At 41.0% G+C, this 24,868-nt stretch overlaps 1 protein-coding gene across 8 annotated transcripts; it reads left to right on the top strand.

Moving 5' to 3' along the window:
• The first annotated feature begins 438 nt into the window (after positions 1 to 438).
• On the top strand, positions 439 to 24,868 carry ARRDC3 (arrestin domain containing 3). Of its 8 annotated transcripts, XR_013958771.1 has the most exons (12): positions 439 to 895; positions 4,083 to 4,164; positions 6,668 to 6,815; positions 8,008 to 8,110; positions 8,493 to 8,749; positions 9,176 to 9,338; positions 10,169 to 10,323; positions 11,722 to 11,980; positions 15,989 to 16,173; positions 21,812 to 21,939; positions 22,892 to 22,979; positions 24,750 to 24,868. XR_013958771.1 is itself a non-coding variant. In XM_080637802.1 (8 exons), the coding sequence occupies exons 1-8, from the start codon at positions 616 to 618 to the stop codon at positions 11,776 to 11,778; spliced, it is 1,245 nt and encodes a 414-aa protein (XP_080493928.1). In that variant the 5' UTR covers positions 439 to 615; the 3' UTR covers positions 11,779 to 12,373. The 8 variants fall into 8 exon arrangements, 1 of the variants encoding a protein (XP_080493928.1); XR_013958772.1 differs by lacking the exon at positions 24,750 to 24,868 and having other exon boundaries at positions 22,892 to 23,019; XR_013958773.1 differs by lacking the exons at positions 22,892 to 22,979; positions 24,750 to 24,868 and having other exon boundaries at positions 11,722 to 11,873; positions 21,812 to 22,223.

Genomic DNA, 24,868 nt, shown 5'->3' with positions numbered 1-24,868 from the left:
TGTCGAGGGCAGTGGTGATCACCCTCCCTGAAGCGTTCACAAATCGTGCAGGTCGAGCCCCTAATGACATGGTTTAGTGGTGGACTTGGCAGCGCTGGGATAATATTTGGTCTAGATCTTAAAGGTCTTTTCCAACCCAGTTGGTTCTATAAAACAGCCGTGGAAAAGACTTACACACTCACACCCAGAACCGCCGTGGTGAAAACTCAGCAGCATGGCGACCAGCAGACTCACCCCGCCCGGGTTCAGCTAGGGTCTGCCAGCCAGCGAGCTCACCCCACTAACAATTTATCTCTACTCCACCCCGCCGCGGCTGCTGGGCTGTCCTCCGCCTCAAGAGGGAGGCAGCTGGCCGTGCGGCGCATGCGCGGCGGGGCTTGTTTGTCAGAGGGCTTATAAGGCGGGTGCGGTGGCGGTGGCAGTGCCTTTGTGGGGGGCGGGCAGCGGCGGCAGGGGCGCCCCGCGCGCTGGGCCGGGCCGGGCCGCGCTCGGCGGCGTCCCCATGCGCGGGCAGTAGAGCGCGGGCCGCCCTTCGCCTGAGGCGGTCCCACTCGCTTCTTTATCTTTTTTCCTTTTTTTACAGTCTATTTTTGTACGCTTTACTATTAAAAAACCATGGTGCTGGGGAAGGTGAAGAGTTTGATAATAAGCTTTGACTGTCTGAATGACAGCAATGTCCCCGTGTACTCCAGCGGGGATACAGTCTCAGGAAGGGTCAGTTTAGAAGTGACCGGGGAAATCCGAGTGAAATCGCTCAAAATCCATGCAAGGGGACACGCGAAGGTGCGCTGGACCGAGTCGCGGAATGCTGGGTCCAACACTGCCTACACGCAGAACTACACGGAGGAAGTGGAGTATTTCAACCATAAGGACGTCCTGGTCGGCCACGAGAGAGGTGAGCGCTGTCCTGCATAAGCAGTGAGGTCTGTAAATTGGCATATTATTTATTATATATGTGCACTTACTGTATATATTCTTGTATCGCCTGTGCTTGTCCTTTTCATTTTATGTTGATGAGCCAGCAGCCTTACGGGGTAATAAATGTCGGAGCTGCCTCTGCAAAGTGCCTGCAAGCCGGTCTTTGTGGAGCTACCTGCCCTTAAATTTTATTACCTTTTTAAGCACGCTGGGGTTTTTTTGGGGTTGTTTTTTTTTTTTTTTTGAGCCTAGTAAGACTATCAGCATGCCCCTCCGTGGTGAAAGCAGCTCTTAAGCAACCCCAGACAGGCAATAACCGACTTCGTGGGCAGCCCTGAAGAACAAAAGCATAAAAGCAGAGTTCTTGACATATCGGGGTTCTGATTTTCGGGCCGATAATGTGATATCATTATTTTTAGTTAAGACTGCTTATTTGCAGATTAAAAATTCCCCGTGGCATATTTTGATGCACGTGTTATGGGGAGAGTGACGGGGTTACTCCCTTCCAGTCAATCGCTTTAATATCCTTTCCTCTTCATATATATATCCTCTCGGGGGATAGGGGTACGGGGGGAGGGAGTGGGGGACACCCCGATGTACAGATGTGCCCTGATGGGGAGCAAAGGGTGGGGTGGAGGTTTGCATCACGGAGCATCCCTCACAAAACCGGGAGCTTAGTGCCCCCGCGGGGTTCCTCCGGCCGAGGGGTGCCCCCCCGCCCGCGGGGTGCAGGGCCTGGGCCGAGGGGTTGTTTTTTTCGCGAAGTTCGCAGCCTTTGTTCGAAGCGGTTCAATCCTGTTTGGGACCGGAGGAGGGGGGGGGTTGGGAGGGGGGTGCGCCCGCTCCGCGCAGATTGGCCGCACGCGTCAGGTGGTGGCGATGACTTAATTCCCCAGCACAGGAAAATAGTGTTAAAAGCCGGTTATGTAATTGTGGTGCCGCTTCTGTCGCCTTCTTGCTCCTTGAATACTGCAGCGATGGGATATTTCCCTTCCCTTTGAGGGGAAAAAAAAGCGCGATTTTTTTGGGAACTCCGGCTGCACCGAGTCCATTATCAGCCATTTCGGAAACTAGTGCTGTTCTTTCTAACACTTTTAAACTATTTTCACCTCACGAACGAAGTCGCTTGTGCTTCATCCCCCTCCTCCGCTTTAGGACTGCTCGCGCGAGCGAAACTTTACCCACCTCCGGGTCGCGGGTGACAGGACCGTGCGGGTACGCACGAGCCTCCCGCGGCGGGGGTACCAAACCCGCGAGTTGGGAGGGGTGTGTCTGCGGGGCGGCATGCCCTAGAATGGGAATGTTTATGGGGGTCGAGGGGGGGTAGGGGATGGGGCCGCGGGGCCCGGCGCCCGCCGCCGACTTTCAATGACTGCTCCTGGGCGCCGCTCCCCTGAGCTGGCGGCACAGGCCGCGCCCCCCGCCCGTGCCTCTGATTGGCCGTCCGCGGTTTGTTGGCCTGTTGCTAAGGCGATGCCAGCCGCTGATTGGCGGGGCGAGGGAGCAGGTTCCCCTGCCTGCAGCTGGGCGGGGCGCTGCGGGCAGGGGGTGCTCCCCTGAGGGAAGCCCCTCTCTGCGGGCGGCGCGGCCCGTCACGTCGCTGCGCTTGTATCTAGTAGCGTCCCGGGAGAGAGGGTCTTGGTAGAAGGGGCGAGCAGCGTTCCGCCTTTCCTCCCTCCCTGTACCGACGGGGAACGGAGCTGGCTGAGCGAATGTGGCGCTTGTAACGTATACCGTATGTATATGAGCGGCTGGCTTGGATCCGCTCGCGCCGGTTTAGGCCGGTCGGCTCCTGCTCCAGCCTGGCCCCTGATTGACAGCTCAGCACTTGTTTACCACAGCGCGGCCGCCCGGCGCGGCGGAACTGCTGAGCTGGCGGGGGGGGGAGGGAGGGGGCAGAACGGGGCTGCGCTGAGGGAAGGAGAGCGGAGCGCCGCGATGCGACCACCCCAAAACCAACCCAGAACACCCCAAAAAAAACCTACGCACCCCCACGCCGACACACACTGCCTCATCCTTTTCCTGACATTCGTTTCGTGACGCTGCGCGCTGAAGGTTCATTCTTGTCCGTAGCCTGCTGGTGCGGGCTTTCCTTAATTTTGGATTATTTCTCTTTCTAAAGATCTCTCTGCGTTTGCGGTGCGCTGCAGGAGAGGGAGCATCGGCATTCTCTGTAGGACAATGGGAACTTAAAAATTGTCCTGTGTGTGTCTCCATTAACGCTTCAGACCATTAGATATAAGTGGTTGCCTTTTGTGCTGTCTCGCGGTATCCACCTTGTATTCCATCCCTTTTTATGTGGGGTTGCTCAGTTATTTTTCTCCCAACTTTCACTTTGATGGAGTCAGTGTTTTTCTGGCTTTGTGGTAATCACGCAGAATGAGCTATAAATATGTTACCGTGCTCAAAGACATACAAGAAATTGTGGCTATAAATGAAGGTCAGCTTTCTTGAACCAGAAAATATCTGGGTCTTGCTGTCCAAACAAGATAACCTATCAAAACCTGAAAAATTTAGCTCTAGACAGTGTTAATTGGACAGCTTGGCTGTTTTTCTGTGCCCCTGAATTTGTCTGGTACTTTGCAGGTGGTGGTTGAATACCTGTTGGTTTTTTTTTTTTTTTTTTTTCCCTTTTCTACTTCATTTTTTGGTGATCAATTCGTGGGCACTCTGACCAGCCAGGGGATAAAAGGAGGCTGAATTTCTAAACTTGATCTTGTGCAGCAGACTTCATGCAGATCTCTTAATTCTGTTAAAGAGACATCCATATATCATTTTTAACTAGGAGTAACAGTGGAAGGCATGATTCCATCGCAGATCTAGCAGGAAGGCATTGAAATGGCAGCAGTTGCAACTGTGTCACTCTTCAGAAGCAGGATTATAAATTAAAGCATATAAATATGAAAGAATATGAATTAATGCAAATTAATTTCTGCCTCTCTGTAAGGCAAACCTGACAGTCTTGCATACCCTTCTGTAGGTGAGATTTGTCCCCACATCCAGCAGTTAATATGAATGGACCAAAGACCCTTGTTTCTGGGACACCGTGTTCTTAAGTGCTGTAACAAGTGTGTAAATCTCTTTTATTCTGGAAGAGAAGCGCGTGTAAGATCTAAAATGTGTGCAGGTGGAATAGCATGTTGGGGTTTTTTTCCCCCTTCTAGATGATGACAATTCAGAAGAAGGCCTTCACACCATCCATTCAGGAAGGCACGAATATGCATTCAGCTTCGAGCTTCCACAGACGTAAGTGCCCGCATGCAATCCTGGGGCCCTGCTGCCCACCCTCCTGAGCAAAACCCCTGCTGTGGGTGGAGGGGAAACCTTTTCAATGGTAGTAGGAATTGTGCTCTGACATGCGGTGGAGGACATAATCTCATTAAACTGAAGAGGTTGCTTTTAAACTGGTAATACACTTCCTTTAAGTTCTTAATTTGCACAAAATGTGAGCTCATTGCTGCCCAGTTGGTCACTTTCTTTTGACAAAATCCTACTGCCTTAATAGCTCTTTGAATATTTTATTCCTTCCCAAGAGGAGGGACGGAAAGGAAATTTGAACTGTCACTGGAGTACTGCAGAGTGGCTGAGATGCCTTCTAACCCAGCTAACAGTTTACTGGAACCATGCAGACCAGCAAAACTAGAGATAAGATCACAAGTGAATTGTTTGAGCTCAGTCTGGAACAGATGTGGCAAGTTTTACTAGGTTTGAACAAAAGAAGAGGTTGTTCTTGTTTAAATAGGGTGTATGTACCCAGGCTGGCCTTTATGCAGAAGGCCTGGGACAGAAATACGCAGAAGGATGGGTGGATGAAGCAAGGAAAATATCCCGTGCTTAATCCCATTACTCTGAAAAAGCAAAGGTAAAGCAAGAGTGAGAAGTGCTAAAATAGGTTGTCCTACATGCGCCCTGCACCCACCCCCTCCACCCCCCCAAGCCTGTAACATGATGCTGACATATGTGAATTGAAGTTTTGTAATTGGGGAGCCCCCGGTATGGAAATCATCTAAAAATACAGGTTGCAATAAAATTAACTGCAGAAAAATTGATGGGATCTCAATGCGGGTGGAAAAAAGGAGCCTTCTGCTGTAAAAGGCAAGTGGTGAAATCAAAGTTGAAAAAAATTAGCAGTGTCTTATGTGAAATAGCTCTGTACCTAATATTAAAGCTATAAACAATCTGTTTATTAGAGGTTCTGGTTAGCAGAACCTGCAGATAAAGAAACACTTTTACAGGTCAGTCCAAAGTGAACAGCACAGGACTTTAAAGTAAACCTTAATGAAAAAATGAAGACCTGTATATGTGGAGAATTTTAAAGGCAATTTAGTATTCTGTGGAAATATGACTAATACTGATCTTCCATTGAGTTGGAAGGGTCTTTAAGTACGAGAAAGCAAAACATTCTTTATACGAATGTGAAATGCTTAGCTTGAAGTGAAATGGATAGCTAGCAAAATATTGCCACTGTTGGTCAAAGCTCACCTTTAAGTGACCTAAAGGACTGTGAAAATAGCTGTTGATAATAATACTTGAAAAAGACAAAGGCTGGCATTAGAAGCCTGAAGCTCGGCACTGCCTGCCTACTTGTTATTTTGAGTCCATAGATACTTCTAAAATTTACTTAAACTGCAGAGCAACCATGGCAAGAAAGACAACAAGCACTTGCCCTATAGCATATGGGGCCAGGTGAAACATTGAATATGGATTAGAAAAATCCTTTATTTGGATTATTGAGGGGGTGAGTAAAGGTTTCAAGAATTCCGTTCAAGAAGTCGCACCTGTAACTGAAAGAATCATTCTAGTAAAGTACTAGCATGGCCAGTATTATTCCCTGTGGAGAATATGGAAGCTTTGCAGATAATTTATTTTGAATTTATATATTAGAGTGTATTCAAAACATAATAAGATCTACTTGCATAAAATAAGGAGAAAAGTTACAGAGAACTACTGTTAATTAGAGGTAACAGGAATATAAAGATCTTTTGTTTTTTATGATGTTACAGGAAAAAAAATTGTGATGCTGAAAGGTTTGGAGATCCTTTCCACATGGTTTCTGCTCCAGCTCCCAGAAAAGGACTTTCCTCTGCCAGAGTTCAAAGCAGAGTAGTCTTGATGATCTCATGTGTATATATATCATTATATGCGTACAAGCACATATATACATCCTTATAAATGTTTCAAGCTGGTGTTTTAGGGTAAAGGAGAATTAGAAGGTACTCAAAATAGCCTTTCTCTTCAGAACTCAAAATATTTACTCTGCTTACAGTGAAGCAAACTATAAAAGTGCTGACTTGGAGCCAAAATTAACCTGACACTGAGATTCCAGCCAAGTAAACAATACCCTGATTTACAAAATACAATACTGGAAACAGTAATTGGTTGATACTGATACTACTTTCTAGTTGGTAGTCATAATATGGCCTTAAAAGGGCTAACTCTAGATGAGAAAGTGGCCTTTTAAGTTTAAAGGAAATGTGTATTCTCCTGGCATTTTGTAGTACAATTCTTCGATCAATCCTTAAAATCTATGCAAAACCACAGAAGGATGAATTGGAGATGATTTTTTTCTCCCACCTTTTAATCTTTGATTTTTTTCCAAGATATGGAAACTTGGCAAATAAGTTATGCTGCATTAAATACTACAATGTATTAAAAATGCAATTCTGCATACTAATCCCTGATCTCATCAATTGTATCATTATTAGACAGAAAAGACTTTACTCAATTTTGACCTTTGTGTCCTGCACAGACCACTTGCTACCTCATTCGAAGGCAGACATGGCAGTGTGCGCTATTGGGTGAAAGCCGAATTGCATAGGCCTTGGTTTCTACCAGTAAAATTAAAGAAGGAATTTACAGTCTTTGAGCATATAGATATCAACACTCCTTCATTACTGGTAAGAATTGACAGAATTATTCTTTGTTTCTGGCATAAAAATAATTAAGTATAATTACTGAAACAATATCCACATCTAATTTCACATAATATTTATTCGCTGCTTTAGCTACAGCTGATCTTCTAAGTATTATTACGTCATTTCAGCAACTCTGTAACTACTGGTATTTTGAAAGCTATGTTTTCCTGTACTTAGAGTTGCTTCACTTCTAAGATGTGTAATATGTTTTGTCAAATTAAATTTACAATACTAAATTATAAAATGTCACTAAGAACGAAAACTGATAACTGTTCCTCTTTGATTTTGCATAAAGAATAATCTCTGGAAGGAACAGTGAAACTTAACATTACAGTGAGATTGCTAACTTAAAAATGCAAAGTAAAAAATGTACTGGCATGCATAATTCATAATTTCCATGTAGATAGTTTTCTACCAATGGGGAGAAATAATCACAACTCTGTATAATCTTTTCCTGAAATGACATTTCTTTAAAAGTATCACAATTGCTTCCAATGAGAATTTGATTTCAATCTGGCCTGAAATCCCTTACACACACACACCACCCCGCACTCACCATTTCCAAATTATAATCTGTGGAGGGGAGAGAAATCTCAAAGTCCATTGAAACAGGTTTCTTATATGTATGGGTGAAAAATCAGACTTGTAAAGGGGCACTGGCCCTGCACAAATTCCATTAAAATCAAAGGACTTTAATGGGGTTTGGATCAAGTCCTAAATCCTGATAACTGTGTAAAATAGCAAAGTCTGTTTAATATAGATGAAATGGGATCATTCTGAAACAGAGGAAATGGGAGGAGTTGAGATTACAATACTTTAGATACTGTTTCTGAAATAGCGTAGAAGTTCTATTTTACTGCAAAATTAAAAGCTCTGTCAACACTATGTTGGGATATATAGGCTTTATAGTCTTTTCTTCAGTTACACAGTAGTTTTAAGTTAAACTGTAGCATGAAGCGTACCAGAAAAGGCAGTGTTAAGGAATAGAGTTGGAGTGAAACTTCAATCTGCGTAGTGCCTTTTAAATTGCTTGAGCTTTTTTTTTATGCTGTAAACTAGCAATGTTTATCAAAATCCATAAGCAGTACATTGCGAAAATCACATATGTTGATTAGAATGGATTGAAGAGATTTGTGGAACTCGTAATTAAATGGGCAATGTTCTTTTCTTACAGTCACCCCAAGCAGGCACAAAAGAAAAGACTCTCTGTTGTTGGTTTTGTACCTCAGGCCCAATATCCTTAAGTGCCAAAATTGAAAGGAAGGGCTACACGCCAGGTATGTAACAGAAGTAATTAGAGGAAATGTTTTCCTTCCCTTTAAAATGACACTTTGTACTTGCTGCTTTTATATAAACGAAATATTTAGACTATTTTTACTGCCTTGGTCTGTATTCAGCAGTCCTGATTTTTTCTTAATGACTAATTTTGTAAACTAATGCTGTCTGTGTCTCCAGATCGCTGAAAAGCATAATGCTTCTATTGGACCTGTGCATTTTTCTTTTCGATTAGCTTGGGCTGATCTTATTAGCATCAATAGATGCTTTTCAAAGTATAGCATTGCTAGCAGTATCCAAGTGCATTCTAACAATACACAGAATGTGGCAATTTTCTTACGCCTTGCAGATATAAAAAGAGCATGAAATTCTGTTTTATTTCAGGTGAATCGATTCAGATCTTTGCTGAGATTGAGAACTGCTCTTCCCGTGTGGTGGTGCCAAAGGCAGCCATTTACCAAACACAGGCATTTTATGCCAAAGGGAAAATGAAGGAAGTCAAACAGCTTGTTGCCAACCTTCGTGGGGAATCCTTGTCATCTGGCAAAACAGAAACCTGGAATGGCAAACAATTGAAAATTCCACCTGTTTCCCCTTCAATCCTTGACTGTAGTATAATCCGTGTGGAGTACTCTCTGATGGTATGTTGGATGGTCTGTTTCACTTGAGCATGAGTAGTTTCTATTGTTCGTTGTGAACTGCTAACAGAGTATTCTGTGCTAACTAGTTATTAAAGAAGTATATCTCCTAATGTTAGTGTCCTGATGACTTCTGTACATAAATTCAGTTTAAATCCTGCATGTTCTTAAACAGTTATGGTATGCCAGCTAAATGAGTATTTTACGAGTATGCAAAATTTCCGTGAGAGGCTCATGTTAAGAATCCTGAGCTGCTTTTGACCCTGAGAGCTTTTTGTCCCCATAGGGACATTGGACCTAGAACAGACAATAAGAAACTTAAGTTCCTTGTGGAAATCTCCATGGACAGATAACTTAGTCTAATAATTCTGAAGTGCTCATATGAACATACATTTTAATCATGCACCTCTTCTTGGTTTTGATTTTTAGGTATATGTTGATATTCCAGGCGCCATGGATTTATTTCTTAACTTACCACTGGTCATTGGTACCATTCCTCTACATCCGTTTGGTAGCAGAACGTCAAGTGTGAGCAGCCAGTGTAGCATGAACATGAATTGGCTTGGTCTGACACTGCCTGAAAGACCAGAAGGTAACATGGCAATACAAATCCCAATCAATTTGCTAGTTTATTTTGACTTTTTTTGTCTGCTTTATTCATTGCTGTCATGCAGACAGACCCAGATTACATCCTTCATAATAAAGGCCATAGGAAGTCCCATGTGGATGTTTCCTTGCCATCTGCTTGTCCTCTGTATAAGAGTAGACTTCCCTCTCTGCCTTCCTTTCTCAGGGACAAGCAGTGAAATATCAGATGCTTGGAAGCTGGCACAAGTGAAAGCGCAGGATGTCTTTGTATGTGTACAGAATTAATTCTGCCTCTAGTATCCCAATTGCATCCTTGGTTAAAAGGCATTGTAACCTGTCAGAATAGCAGCTTATGATATCCTTTGCCAGCCCCAGTAAGTCAAGGATTTGTGAAAAGATAATGTAATTCATTTTAGTGGGAAGCTTCTCCTGTCAAATGAGAAACTGCCTGTCCTTCCCTCTGTTTTCACATAATGAATAAATATCCCTTTTTATATATGAATCCCAGGCACAGTTTTTTGGAGCCTGTGAGAATGTAACGTTTTATCATTCATACTGTACAGAAATCCAGTTTTCTGAGTCTGCTTCAATTTTGAAGGGGATAATTAAGCCACAATAAGGAGTGTAAGTTAGTCTGGTCTTGGATAAATTAGCCTGCTCTTGGATTTAAGCATAATCTTAAAAGAAGCCTTTCATGTTCAACAACTGTTAAAAAGTCACTGAAGTCATTTACCTGCCTGCCTGTGCATTTTACAATGATAAAAGTTTTAATATGTTACGTATTTTGATGTGCGTAAGAACTTGTTCGAACTGCGTATTGCCTTTTCCCTGCAGCACCTCCTAGCTATGCAGAAGTGGTCACAGAGGAACAGAGGCAGTCCAGCCTTGCACCCATAGGCACTTGTGATGACTTTGAGAGAGCGCTTCCAGGACCATTGTTTGCATATATCCAGGAGTTCCGTTTTCTGCCTCCACCCCTCTATTCAGAAGTAGGTGCCTCAGAATGTGATTCACTGTTATTTTTCTGATTTCTGTATGGTGGAATAAATGTAGGAAGTCTCCTCCTTCCTAAAATCAAAAGAAACTACTAAAAGGGATGATCAGGGGATAAGGCAGCTTTTTTTTTTTCTTTAGCAAAGTGCTAGGTGAATTGTATCAGCAGTTTTCAGGATCCTTCACAATACTAAAGTTTTGTAGAAATCTCCAAATGGTTGTGTGCCCTGGCCTTCATTAAAACCCTGTGTTACACATACATTGCATTGCTGAGCACATTCTGGATCTGTATATGGACAACGTGTTTTTCAGTTCTACTTCTTTGTGAAACAGTTGTGGGGTGTTTTTGCTTGTGTGACTGCTGTGCTTTCAGAAGTTCCATGTAGAGAAAATGCAGCAGTATTTTTCTGATGAGGGTTTCTGAGGATACACAGTTCACTTTTGGCTGTGTTTTTAGTTCTGTGAAAGCCATTCAATAACTGTGACGTAACTTCAAAAGCTTTCCACGTTGATGCATTTCAGGAAAAAGCAGAGGTGCAGGACAAAAGTAGAATAGTGTCCTTTGGCTAAATCTTGCCTGAATTCACCCACTGTTTCTTTCTTTTTTTTTTTTTTTTCCTTTTTTTTTTTTTTTTCTTTTCTCAGAACACTACTCTGCTGTTGAGTGGGCAGAGAGTGGCATCATTTCTGTAGGCTGGAGACCTCTTCAAGGACTCTCCTATAGCTGAAACCTAGCATACAACTCAGGTCCTTTTCATTTTAGATACTTAAAGAATTGGAAGTCTTCTTTGTTCTCAAAAAATGGTTGTATAAAATTAACTGATGAGAATAGTCCACTTAAACTATTTTTACTAACCAGTTTTGGAGACCTAAGCAAGTTGTTCTCCTTGTTCCTTTTATAGAAAGGAAGAGGAAAGGTATAGAACACATGAACTTCTAAGACATTTTATGGTGCTTAAGGATTATAATTCAAAATTAGAATGACTTTTTACTGATAACTTTGTTTTGAAGCAAAGCATCTTCTGAAATCAATGGAATAATTTTAAGTTACTTCTTTAGTGATGAGTGATGTTGTCTTAGTGTACAGTAAATAATTCAAGACTTCTGTGCTACTAAAGTAGGTTTTTCAAGTATTTTATTAGTTTTTTATGCTTATCCTTAAATTACTATCAACTCATTTTAAAATTTTTCACTATACTACCATTCAAAGTTTTGTCTAATTGACAAGAAGTTTATCAGTTACTTTTGAATAACTTTTGGATTGGGGATGCCATTTATCACTGTGATTGTCTTAACCCCACCAAAACTGTCAAGTTTGTGTTTGGATTGGTTTTCTTTCTAGCAGTTAACTCTAAAAACGCCTTGTTGTTGCTTCCCCCACTTTTTTTTTTTAGATTGATCCAAATCCAGATCAGCCCACAAATGACAGACCATCCTGCCCTTCTCGTTGAAGGAATCCACGAAGAGCTGACTTGACTTAGGTTTTGAATTGTACCTGCCATGTTGAAGGTCAAGGCGTCATAGTGGAGATACCCTTTCAGAGGAAGTGGGTTTGCCCTTGCCTGTATGGTGAATAAATGAAAACAACCTGTGATCATGCTTTAAAGCCTACAGTAACATTGTAGGACTGCTCCACATGCTTGAAGACCTGAGGTTTTTTTCTTCTCCTTTTTCTCTCCCCCCCTTCTTCCCCCTCCTTTCTTCTCCTTAAATACTGGCACATACTAGGAGCAGCCTTACTAACTAATCTACAGTCATGTGTGTCAAAACACTCAAGCCACATTGTAAGAGAGGAATGGCTTCCTCTTATGATTTGGAAATTTGCACATGCTCATTGCTTACATTGTGCGGTTCAGTGTCACTACAGCTTTTTCTCATTTATGCTGGACTGTTGTTACCACCTCTTTCTTTGTGGTCTGCACAATAAGGAGCAAAGGAAAGCTTTGACAAAAAATGACAAAAAAAAAAAAAATAACAGCAACAGACTTCTGACAAATGCACTGACTTTTTTTTTTTTTTTTTTTCTTTTTTTTTTTTTTTTTTTAATTTAACGTAGCCTGGACTTTACCTGCATATGCACATTCTCAGAATTGTCCTAGTAGGCTGATCATGTATCACCTCTTCAGCTTGGATCCTATTGTGGATTTATTTACAAACATCAAATGCCTTCAAGCCAATCCTTCTTGCTGTGTGTTTTGCAGCCTACTGTAGTAGATAAGCAACAAATGTGGGGCTGGGGTGGGTGGGTCGAGAGTTAATAGAAACTAATAGACTTCATCAAGATTGTACCTTCTTGATTACTTTTAAGAATTTGTTGCCTTTCTACTATAAACCGCAAAGCAACATTTTGTTACAGACTGCCTAAAAATCACTTAATCTCAGGTGAACTCATCACTTGCCAAACTGTTGGAATTGCTATTTGTTTTGTTAAGTTGCACTGTTACTACTTTTCTTTTTTCTTTCTTTTTTGGTGTGGTTTTTCTTTTGTTAATTTTTTTCTTCTTTTTTTTTTTTTTTTTTTTTTTTTTTTTTTTTTTTTTTTTTGGTGTTCTGATTTTATTTTTTATTCAAGATGGGGATCTGGAATAGGGACATACACAAAAGTTAGAAAACCCACCCTCATTCCCATTTTTCTTTCTGAACCATGAAAAAAGATGTTGAAGTTTTGAAGCTTTAAAAAATAATGGCACAGATGAAAGCAGCACCAGCAGGTACCAGCTCAGCCCCAAGAGTTTTAAAAGGAAATAGTCATACACTGTCTAGGGTTCACAGACAGCTCGATATCTCAAGTAGTAGGGATGGGAAGGGAAAGTAAATTTATTTTTATATATAGTTATGTAATCACCAAAAATTCTATATGTAATGAGTCTCTAGTAGAAAGTATATTTCAAACTGCAGGAAAAGCTTGGACTATGCTAAAGAGCTCAGTTGTGCACTTTGTATTATCTTCAGGGTTTAATGATACTGTAAGAATAGTAAGGCTAGAGATACAATTAAACTGGGCAAGATCAGTGTTACCAGCCATACTCAGAAATGAGTTAGCTAGAATTGCTACCCTTTCTTTTTCTGTGGTACTCTCAAGAAAAAAGAATTTTGCTGTATATTCATTCACAATGCAAGAAATCATATGGAAAGAGAACTTGCCCTTGAGTGTGCCCCAAGGAGGAAGAGTGCCATGGAGCCATTAGATGTGCAACACAAATACCAGCACTTAAGCACTAGAGATTTACAACAGAAGTCAACTTTCCTTTTCAGAAATTGCGTAACACAGGCCACTGACAAAGGGATGGGCTTCTGGTCTTGACTACTTAAAAAAATCAAGATGTCATCCATCAAAGTAGCTCTCTCCTTGTGCAATAAAACAGAAAGGAGAGGGGAGGCTGGTGTTGCTGTGTAGTGCTCATTAAAAACCTCTGCCTTGTTTTTTAAGGCTTCATAAATGCAACAAAATAGGCTTTTCCATAAGTGGCCTTCATGAGAACATGAATGACAATTCATGTTTCAAAATTGACAACAGGGTGATAAAATACAAATGAGTCACGTTTTAAGTGATTCAGTTAAAGGCTTTGGGCTTTGAGCAAGAATGTTGGGTGAGACGGAAATTGGGTGATGTCTTGCATGTTGCTAGGCCAATTTTGTGAATGTCCCCTTCCTCTATCCTCTTCAGCCAGACAGTTTAAAAGCTGATGGGATTGTTGGCATCAAAGGGCATTTGGTGGTTTTACTTTCTTTTTGTTTTTTTGTTACTTTAACAAACTAGGGAACAATTGCTGATATACATAGCATTAAACTACTTGCCACAGTATAATGGGAGATTGCATATGAAGCAGGATTGACCAATATCCTAGTAATTGACATGGCATCACAGCCTTTGTGATAAGAGTGAAAAATTCTGTAAGCTTATAAAATCAAGACTTTTCAGTTCAAATTACATTGTAGTTATTCAGAGGCATTACTCTTGCACAAGTATTGGTCAGTTCTCAGTGTTACAAAACATGAGGTTCACAGTTGTAGCCCAGTATTTGATAGAGAATTCTGATCTGAACTAGGAAAAAGTAAGTAAAATCCAAACATTAGAGAAACAAAGTGCAATATTAAATGTTTGCTTTATAGATTATATTCTATGGCTGTTTGTACTTCTTTTTTGTTTCGTTTTTAGTTTTGGTGCTGAATATGTCCTTGTAGACTCTGTTCAAGAGAACTGTGTATGGAAAACAGTTTAATTTTTCCTATTGCTCTTCCTTGTGGAAAAATAAACTTTTTTTTTTTTTTTTTTTTAAAAAAAAGACACCTCTCGTGAATATTGTAACTAAGTATAAAATAACAACTGCAAGGATCACACAACACACGAACTTACTCCAGGAACACATATACTACCTGTCTCAGACTACACAGAGAGAAGCTCCTTCTAGAGCTTCCCAAAATGTCAGGGAAGTCCAGTTTCAGTACTCTCAGCCTATATTACCATGTAGGGCTGGAGGGCTGGGATGGGGCTCTGTGAAGGGGATCGGGACAGGGGAGCACCTTCACAGGTCTGGTTTGCTGCTGGGACTCCTACATGTGGGTATGTGATGTGACCAAATGTTTGAAGGTACCTGATCCATGACTTGCTTGTCGGAGCTCAGTGAGGTGTTTGTGAAGCTCCCTAGCCGCAAGGTGCTGCCATGGCATGTCTCTTCGTCATGCCATATGCAGTTGAACCCTGTCCAAAATGGACTGTCGTCACCCTGCGTATCACTTCTGTCGTTTGACCTAAGAGAAGGTTCAGCAGGCAAGCAGCCAGTGGTTGATGAGCCGTATTCTCTCAAACTGTGATTATGCTGCTGGGAACCAGTGTGTCCCTATGATTTGGGGCCCCCAGTTTAGTGGTGTGTCTCTTGGTGGGGACAGCCCAAACACCTGATCTAACACCTCACATAAGGTTGTAGGACCTCCCTCTCTGAAACGTTACATTTCCACAATTTTGAGTTTTAACTTTTAATGGTGGAGAATCTAGGCAGCCTTTTTAGGCCTTTTCCCCCTGTTAAACCATGGTTTTGCTGGAGTTCTGGTTCAAACCAATACGAAACCAGGAGTTATGTCTCTCATTTTGCTCATGTACTTACTTTTGTAACTGCATGAAAATGAGAATGTATACTTTTTTTCCCAATGCCAGCACAACCCTTTCCAGTAACCAAGTTTCTAAAGCGGTGTGGCAGTGCTAGAATTTAAATTAACATCAGCATCTGATGCACCTGAGGTACACACGCTTCTAGCAGTTCTGTGCAAGTTTTCTTGAAATAAATACCTCTACTTAGCAATAAAGCTTAGCTTAATTGCATTTGTTTATATGTATTTTTATGTTTAACATTATTTCAGAGTTGGAAGTTTCCAGTTTTATTGAGATTAGATTTGCTTTTTTCTAATGCAAATGTTTCTGAATATTAAAATACCCATGCCCGCATACAAGTCTGTGCTACACCAGGGTGTAAAGGTAGCAGCTCTTCCACATCACCTGTCCATAAACATGTACAGCAGGGTGGCAAGTTGCAATGCTTGAGCTTCTGAGAGACATAAGGCCAAGCTGCAAGACTGATCAACACCTTTTCTGCCAATTATCTAATACATGTACCTAGTGCTTTTTAATCCCTTTCTAGATTTAAGCCTTTCTATGTTTTACAGAAATGAGCCAGTGACTCGCCATCAGCTCCAGCCACCTTAGCTTCCCACAAGCAGGAAGCCCAGGAGCAGGACTGAGTAAGTGTCTACAGAACCAGCGTGTGAACCTGGGCATCCACCGAACAGCAGCTTCCCACAGGAACACATCTTTGCTCAGGTGAATGCTGCTGCAACTCCTGGGACTTGAGGTACATGACTATGGGCAACTCTACATAGAGTCAAGCGCCCAACATGGGTTTTCAGTAGGGTGGTGTTGCAACAGAATGACTGTTCCTGGGGACGTTAAGTCCAGATGTTCCATATGCCGTAGATTTTGAGCAGAGATCCCCTTCAGAGGTCCACAGAAACCTGGGGAGATGGCAGGAGTTGGGCTATGTGGCTGTTACCTATTTCAAGTCCTAGATTCTGTGTTTTTTTACTAAAAGCCACTTGCAAAGGTACATTGTCAGGCACATTCCACCTGCTCTCCAGACCATATTCTGGAAACAGGAGAAGAGTAACCTATTTTTCTTCCACCTAGCTACAGCATGCTATTTTTAGAGCTGGAACTCCATATCTCCTGACCTAGTGGACATGAGGACAGAGCTGTAGCTTCTGAGTAGAGGCCAGGTGCTGCCACGAAATCTGAGTTCGACAGTGTATCTTTCATCTAATCCATCTCCAGATTCAGAGTTCAGAAGGGCACTGTGTTTAGGGTTTGCTTTGGACACCATGCTGTAATAAATGTTTATCATATTCATACAAAAGACAATGACCTAGAGCAGAGAAGGTGAGTGTTTTAGATAATAATATAAAAATATAGTTGTTTAGGAGAGAAGATGGAGATAAGAATATGCAATTAAAAAATAAAAAGCACATCCATAAACTAATAACAAAGTGCAAAACCTGGCACTATGCATTAATTCTCTGCCACTCCAGCAGTACAATGTCTTACAGAAGAAAAACCAAATTCTCCCTCAGACGGTGCATTCCATCTACCATAAGCAGCTCCCTGCAGGGTCTACAGCTGAAGGCATTGGAGGGAGCGACCAAAGGCACTGTGGCCCCCATCACTCCTACACATCACCACAAGAGACTCTCCGATCACATGTCTTGCTAGGCTAAAGCGTGCCTTCGACTCACTGCCAGCTCTCCACCAAGTGCTCGATGATGGGGACACTGCAACCCGTCAGCTGCTTATTTTTTGAGGAGAAAATTATTGCAAAAACTAATTTATTTTTATCTGAAAATTAAGGCAGTTGCTTGGATTGAAGCAAGGCTCTGCTGTCATTGGCTGCCTAGAACCAAACCGAAACTTCCCACTGGTCATAGCAAGACTCAATGCGCATCTCTCATTGTTGCCCATCCGCTATGAAATAGAATGTAGTAAATCCCTCTGTGGCCCTGTGAAAGATGTGGAGTATTCACCAGACAATGACTTCTGATTAACAAATGATTATTTTTTTATTTTTTACACCCTTGTTTGGGGGCCTACCCTAAGTCAGTTGATGCTTGTCAACACCAGTCCCTTTCTTCTGTAAGCAGCACATTTTTCCTCGTTAGGATTGTGAAGAGAATAGATGACCATAATATCTCTAGCTCCAATATCTAAAACTGTTTCAGTATTAAATATGTGGTATAAACAAAGAGAAACCTGCATCTGTGTTTTACAGCTATTTAATTATCTCCCATAAATTAAACTAAATGGTCCTCTTACCTATCTTTTAACAGGCTAAGACAGGAAAGACAGTTTTACTGCTGCTCATTATTTTTTTTAGTACATCAGACACCATTTACTGGGACAGAGCTGCACACTTCTAAAGCAATAAAGCAATTCATCAGTTGTACCACATAAAGCTATCCACCTAGACAAAACAAATGAAGAAAACCGTACCTGGCCTTTGCAGAAGAAGAACAGCGTAGTTTAAATTAACTTTCAAACCACAATTCTGTCCTTACTTTTCTGATTTTCCCATCTTTTTTCCCCTGGTAATTCAAAGTTGTTCAAAGGAAGTAACAGTCTTCTCTTGATGTCTTTGCTGTCTTCCTTTTCCTGTATTTTATTCAAACTTTTTAATGCTTCAAAGCACCCTTCTGCTTTTTGTGCTTGTGTTTGCTCTTATGTCCTATGCCACCAATAAAGCCTCATCTAAAGCTGGATTACCTCAAAGAAAATCTTTCATCTACCTTTTTGACCCGAAATGCCTTCCCAGAGTACACTTGAAAAGTCAATATACGTTTTCTCCCCAAATCCTCTGTTTTATTGAAAAAAAACCGAGGACCAGTGATTAGATAGAAGACTTGCGTCTTCCTAGTATAGAACTTACTTTTTGTTTCATGGTGTGGCCTAGCCAATATGCAGTTGCAATATGGGAACTATTTTAAGGTATTTTAGCACCATTACCCTGAGATATCTCACAATAAACATAAATTAACTTACCTTGAAAGAGACTTTATTGCAGGTTAAAAGCATACACAGGAACAACTAATATTGAAGTACACCGCAGTGAACTTGTACCTTTTTTACCTGTGAGATAACATATCCTACCACTGTATCACAATTACTCCTCCACTCACCCCCCCAAAAAAAACGAATTAAGCTTTAAATGTCTTATAAACATCATTTTCATTTAGATAAGATACAGAAATCCTGTTCTAATGAAGGCTCTATTACCCTACACTCCTGCTGATCCTTTTTGCTTGCTATACACTTTTAGAAAGTCATTTTAAAATACATTAATTTCTCTGGCATACATTTGTTTGTGGTGTTCTATGATTTTGCATGCCTTTATACTAACTAGGCTTCTGGCACTACCAGAAGAAAGAATTAAAAAATACAACTTAGGGTTGAAACGGAGTACGTGCAGCACTCTGATTCCGTTTATTTGCTGCTGCAAAAGGCAAACTTTGCTGTACTAAACCTTACTTTCTTGGCAACTAGTTAATAAATACAGAATACTCCAGCAAGCCGTTTCTTTCTCCTTGGCTCACTGTGAGCAGATCCAAAGAGGAAGAAGAAAAGTTGCTATTATTACAAGTGAAGAGCTGCTCAGGGAGGAGGAAGAAACCCAAAATGTTCACTGGCAGCCTGCCACCCTACCCAGAGGATCCAAGCAGCCACCGAGAAAGAAGCCAGACATCTCAACCTGATGAACACATGGATATCTTTAGCTTAATAGTGCAATCTGCAGTTTGTAAGTGCATTGCAATAGGAAAAGTCCCTTGCTGAATGTAGCAAGAGCCTTCCACAAACCTCTGATGGAGCAAATTCCCCTTCAACCTGCATCACCTGCATGCATCCACAGGAATAACGTGTGCACGCATCCCAAACATGCACACATACAGATCAAGTAGGCTGTGGGTGAGGAACAGCTTTGATTTATGTGATCCAGAAGTCTTGTTGACTGGTTACATGAAACAGAGATCTTGCGAGTTCAGACAAGGACATTTTGGACTTGGACAAGCTGTTGTGTTTTCCAGCTTTGTAAGAAGATGTTCTGTTTCTGCAGCCCATAGATCTTTCTCAGTATGGTGACAGTTTTAATAAGGGGTTTCAAAATGCTGTTTTAGGATTATTCTAGGGTGCTCTGCATCATACCCAGGAACTGCACTAAATACTTTTGTCCAGCCCTTGTGCAAAACAAGTTGTTGACAGGAGGAGCAAGTGCTTTGGTGACCTTTAGGAAGTTTCACATTCATAGATTTTAACCCAGGGCCCCAATAAGCATTAGGACTAACATTACAAGAAGATGAAGCTAGAAAAAAAGACAACTAAAAGCACTGAAGCTTGTTGAAAAATAGAAACTACTGGTATTTGGCTGTGGCAGTAGCGTGTGCTGTGGACGCAGCCAGTGCGATGTGGCAAGGAGCCTCATCAGGGTGCTGTCTACTTCATTCGCTGTACTGGGCACCGGTTAGGCTGCACCTCAAATCCTGTGTTCAGTTCTGGGTCCCTCACTACAAGAATGACATTGAAGTTCTGCAGCAGGTCCAGAGAAGGGCAAACGGAGCTGGTTAAGCGCCTGGTGCACAAGGGTAATAGGGAATGGCTGAGGGAACTGGAGATGTTTAGTCTGGAGAAGAGAAGGCTCAGGGGGAACCTTAACCTTCTACAGCTACCTGAAAGGAGGATGGAGCCAGGAGGTGGCTGATCACTTCTCCCAAGGAACAAGTGATAGGACAAGAGGAAACAGTCTCAAGCTGTGCCAGGGGAAGTTTAGACTGGACATTAGGAACGATTTCTTCACAGAGAGATCAGGCATTGGAACAGGCTACCCAGGGCAGTGGTGGAGTCACTGTCCCTGGCAGTGTTTTAAAATCGTATAGGTGAAGCCCCAGGTGACATGGTTTAGTGGTGGCCTTGGCAACCCTGGTGTAATGATTGGATTTGATGATCTTAAAGGTCTTTTCCAACCTGTTTGGTTCTATGATCCTATGATTTTCTCCAAAGCAATGGGTGCTGTTACTTGCTTTCAGTTCAGTCCTACGTCACTGGGCACTGCTGAACACAATCCTGAGCAGCAAAAGATTTGCAGTGCAGACAGAGCCACTCGTGGGATGATGCTAACTGCAACGCACAAGTCATGGGCTAGCACAGAACACACTACTCCAGGCAACATAAACACTAACAGGGGTGTGACAGGAACACCATGTCTCGTCAGCAGACTCCAGTGACTGTCCCCTGGAAACCGTGATATCGAAAGTGCACCCTCATTGGCAGCAAGGGCTGACTGACTCTCAGGAGCAGCTGCAATGAAAATCAGCCCCTGTAGAGCATCTGCAAAAGGTGCTGCTGGCACCAGCCTGCTCACCCCATCCGGGACAACAAAAGGACCATGTCACCGTGTTCCCTGAGAGGGTCAGATCTGTCCACACTCGCATGGGCTTTGTATTCTTGGCTGCTTCTACAGAATTCACAGCTGACACCAGTTATTTCTAGAAGTTCTTTCCCTCTAAAAGGAAAAAGCAAGGGTGGGGGAAAAAGATGGTTGCAATTATTTAAATAAATAATGTGTAACCAACTGGTCTTATTAAAGAAACAAATAGTAGGCTCGGCCTTTTCACATCTTGTGTGCTTATATGGATTTTCACAAGCCCAGTTTTTCAGTTACTTTTATGAAAGCACATTTTACTTCTACATAGTGGCACATATAGCTGGCTTTTTTTCGCTTTTTTGGGGGGAGAGGCTCATATTCCATAAACATAGTACATAGAGAAGGCAAAAATGGTCATCAAAAGTAGGACTTTGTTTACTGAGTTAAAAAGCTAAAATTTCTTCCATTCTGTTGATTTCCTTGTAGTTCACTGACTTTATTTACTTTTGGCTCTTATACTCAGTTTATTCTAGCTGTGATTCATGACTACTATATTACTAAACCTACAAAAAAAAGAGATTTTCAGATTCCGTATCATTTATTTATCTGGAAGAAAATAGATAATGGAGTGCTTCACTCAAACCACACAGGATGAGCACAAATGAAGACAATCAGAAAAAGGCACCTCTGGGGGAAAGACTGAACACTGATCTATGAAGAAGATTGTGTGTTACCTTCCACCAGTATCCAAACAGTCACTGGGAATATGCCTAGATATTTTGAATGTTGCATGTCTGTCAAATAAATCAAAGATCCAGATGTAGAATCTGGCAATGATAACATTCTGCTGGTGACTTTCAACCCATAAGCTAGTGAGTAGGACACAGAAAAGCATAAATATTATGGTTTTTAATCAGATATGGTTGTTTCAGACAGCTGTGATATTTATAGGAAAACTGACATTTCTTTCAGTTCATCAAACTGGTATTTCAATTTTTTATTTTTTCTTTTTTTTTTTTTTTTTTTTTTAAAGGAAAGTTTCTAAGAGGAGACTTCTTTCTCAAGTCACAGAGAACAATCATCAAAAATGTGGCATCATTCAGAACATCACCTCCATGGAATAGCAAGAAGTAAATGATTTAAAGATCTGTACGAAGGAAGGTAATGAATTTTAAGATAGTACTTAAATGAAAAGACTTGCAGTATCCTTCAGATAGGCTTATTGTAAAATTAAGAGACACAGCCTAGCTCATTCAGGTTGCAAAGTGCAAATTACTAGGTGCATGCTTGTGTTTCACTTTTGACCCAAGCCTGAGAATTCTGCAACCAAAACTGCGGAAAGCTCTGTCGGACTCACCAGCTCTACGGACCCAGCATGGTGCACCTACAACTGCTCTACACTAACCACTGCGTATCTAGTATCTCCCAGCTTGACAGCACACCAATTACATCATTGGGCACATAGATTCATTTCATAAATGCTCTCCCAGGTTCAAAGGAACTTTATTTCATTAGTCATGCATTACGTTAGCATTAAGAGGGTTTGGGTTTTTATAAAAGTAAAACAAACTAAACAATTACTGAAAAATATACTATATTGCAGAGTTTTGTTCAAGTCTCTGCCAGCCAGCCTGTGCTGATTTTTCTGATACCCTCATTGTCTCCTAATAGATACTGCTCTAATTTCCACTGCTCTCTAAAGCAAGTGATGCTCTCACCAACAAGTTATTTGTCCTGTCACCCTAGAAGGGCAGCAGAGGTGTCCACCACTCCCAGAGAAGCACTTGGATAAAGAAAAGTATGTTGGTTAATTCAGCTAAACCATAAGAAGCAGGGAGAATTGCCAGTTTGGAGACCCATTAGCTGAAATTCCATTTACCAGCATTCCTCTGACAGTGCTGTGCACAGAAACACTATGTTCCCCTGAAAGAGGCTGCCAAAGGAAGGAAAGCAGGTACCCTGTATGCTCTGCATACAAGTGTTCAAAGTGCTGCTATTATCTAACAAGTTGCCTAAAAAAGTGGCCATAGACCAACTTTTGACAACTAAATCTTACTGCTTACAATGAAATTGTTATGTTTATAGTATAACATTTTACTGCCTTTCTCTTCAGAGCCATGAACAGGATGTGTATTAGCCAAGTCTGAGAAAGACATTTCAAAGCACTATCCTAATACCTCTTAATGACTGCAGAAGGAAAGGTAAGCTATAGTGAACTCTTACAACATAGTATAACCTCACTTTAACCTAATATAAACTACAGTTGTGGTCTTCCATTTAATATAATCACATTGATGTGCATCTTCTCCTTTCATTCATTCTTGGGGTCAAGGCTGTAAGAACTAAGCAACATTTATCCTATCTGTTGGAAACCTGCTTTTCAACAAAAATATTTGCTTAAGAAAGCCTTTAGTTATTACTGAGAATATTTGCTGTGAGCTGGAGTTAATAAATATGCACAAATAAGCAGGAGATAGAAATCAAAATCTCTAATTTGCTCTCTGAATTTGCTCCTGGTGACCTGTGTCTTTGGAGAGTGGACTTAGAAACAATTCTTATAGCTGCATATACAGTTTAAATGGCACTGTCTAGTCTAACTGCTGCTGCTATGTGCTAGGTCAACCATCTATCAAATGTTTAGCCTTAATCATTTTTACTAAGTACAGCATCTAAGCATACACTTTTTTTTTGTGAATCCAGAGTAATTCTTATGCCATAAAAGCCTCAGTATGCAGGAAACTCAACATTTGAAAACCATCTTAGTGATCTAATTTTACAGTCTTTATAAAAACATATTAAGTATGTTGAAGATGCTTTCCTACTTTCATATACTTTTTCCACTATGATCTCATTAGAGTCTTCAGACTTTCAAAGTGAGCAAGCTTAGAAACTTTAAATAGCAATATATTCCACATACTTTCCATCTCCCACATCTTACAGTATGACCATAAAGTGTTAAGTGAAGCCTCAGATAATTTGGGATTTGAATGAGGTTTCATATGAGTGAATCATAAAACACACAAGCAGCACTTTCTGCAAATAAAAGGGAAGAGATTCTTTTCCAGTGAGAGCTATCCAAATGATTTCCTTCATTATGGTTTTTCAAGTCCATGTGCTTCCTTTTAAGTAAAGGAAATCTAGGCAATTGCTATAATCAGCAACACATTCCAGCTATTCTAGTCTAAAAGACTACATCAAATAACTTGTCAGAAAAAAAAAAAAAAAACCTAAGGCAGATTTAATTTTAAGATTAAAAACTAAGATACTTTTCAAGCAAACAACAAAACAGATACCAGCAATTTACTTTCCATATTTAAAACGCTTTTGCTTCTTCCTCCATTAATGAGTATGGTAGAAAACCCTCTAGTGGCTTAAAACTAAAAACTTACTTTTTTACAAAATATTGCTTTACACTGTATTTTTTATAATTTTTTAATGTACATTGAAGCTATATCTGGTAAAACATAGGATTTAGAGCTCAGGTTACATAACTGCATATGAAATTTCCTAGTTTCCTGGTTTTAGATATGTGTGTGTCACTTTGATAGACACTGAAAATAGAATTGACAGATCAGTCTGTTGCTGCAGAGTTTCTTATTGGCATGAACCATTTCAAATTCTTACGTGTCTATGAAAGAAATGCAAGATGATTCTGGAGACAAACACCATGGATTCAGAGGTACCTTTATGCCGTTCACTGCTTTCCAAAGGCCCAAACTGTATTTGGGAAGTTTTGCGCCTTAAATCTCAAAGCCCATGCAATGCATCAATTTTCTCACTTCTGTTTTCTTCACACACATTCAATCTATACATTTTAATAGTTTTCAAAAGCCACAGTTATTAAATTAATATCATTTATTTTAAGTTAAATGTAGAAATAAGCATAAACCTCAACAAAAAAAAAAAAAAAAGAAGTACATTAAAAATGAAAGGCATTGTAAATGACGCATGCCTATTTTTGATTTACAAAGCATTCAGGCTTGGAAAATTACTTGAATATAGGAGCAGGAAGACAGCTGGTGTATGCATACCAGAACACACCACTCCTGCCTGAATGAAATGACTGTGTTTGTTGTTAAAGACTAGGACA

The sequence above is a fragment of the Psittacula echo genome (genome assembly GCF_963264785.1).
Source record: "Psittacula echo genome assembly, chromosome: Z".
In the NCBI taxonomy this organism is placed as follows: domain Eukaryota; kingdom Metazoa; phylum Chordata; class Aves; order Psittaciformes; family Psittacidae; genus Psittacula; species Psittacula echo.
The sequence above is the reverse complement of the archived record's forward strand: the minus strand, read 5'-3'. Positions and strand labels throughout refer to the sequence as shown.

Bases quoted from the DNA above. Each gene is read 5' to 3' on its own strand.
- ARRDC3 (XM_080637802.1), top strand. From the start codon at position 616: ATGGTGCTGGGGAAGGTGAAGAGTTTGATAATAAGCTTTGACTGTCTG. The intron at 6,816-8,007 runs GTAAGAATTGAC...CTTTTCTTACAG, and splicing joins TCAACACTCCTTCATTACTG to TCACCCCAAGCAGGCACAAA. The intron at 10,324-11,721 runs GTAGGTGCCTCA...TTTTTTTTTTAG, and splicing joins CTCCACCCCTCTATTCAGAA to ATTGATCCAAATCCAGATCA.